Below are 496 nucleotides of genomic sequence, written 5' to 3' on the forward strand. Positions count from 1 at the left end.
ACTATTAACTCATTTTTTTATAGTTCCATTTCTAATGTCACAGTAAATGAAAGCGTTGTATCTGATAATAGCCTAGAAAATCAATCAGATCAATCGTTTGCTGAAATACAACCTAAAGACACCGACAGTGAAGAATATAAAGGTAATGAAAAAAATATAAAGCTTTTATATATTGCTTACCTTAATTAATCAATTTGATTTTGAAACATTAGTTGTTTCTTCGTAAAAAAATATTTAAAGAAAATATTTAAATTTGTTTTCAGATCAGCGTACTAAAAATTGATCGAAAGACACTGACAATGCGTTAACGCATTTAACTCGTTTAGCTGATTAATTGTGTAACAAGGAAACACCTGTAATAAATCTTCCAAAATTGCCTGAGATTGCTGCATTAGATGGTATGTTTTTGTATATAAAAGAAAAATTGCAAAAATTAAATCAACAGAAACAGGATAAATTATTATTAAAATTTCTACAAGATATAGATCGGAAGAGC

The 496-nt window shown here is 27.2% G+C and overlaps 1 protein-coding gene across 1 annotated transcript in view; it reads left to right on the top strand.

Moving 5' to 3' along the window:
- The window catches only part of LOC105450633, a 30,773-nt gene that overhangs the window by 7,351 nt on the left and 22,926 nt on the right, over nt 1-496 (top strand). The window contains exon 6 of the mRNA XM_011690565.1: nt 44-142. Within this exon, the coding sequence (XP_011688867.1) occupies nt 44-142 (99 nt within the window). The remainder of the gene's footprint in view (nt 1-43; nt 143-496) is intronic.

Source organism: Wasmannia auropunctata, unplaced genomic scaffold (assembly GCF_000956235.1).
Source record: "Wasmannia auropunctata unplaced genomic scaffold, wasmannia.A_1.0 LD336060.1, whole genome shotgun sequence".
Taxonomy (NCBI): domain Eukaryota; kingdom Metazoa; phylum Arthropoda; class Insecta; order Hymenoptera; family Formicidae; genus Wasmannia; species Wasmannia auropunctata.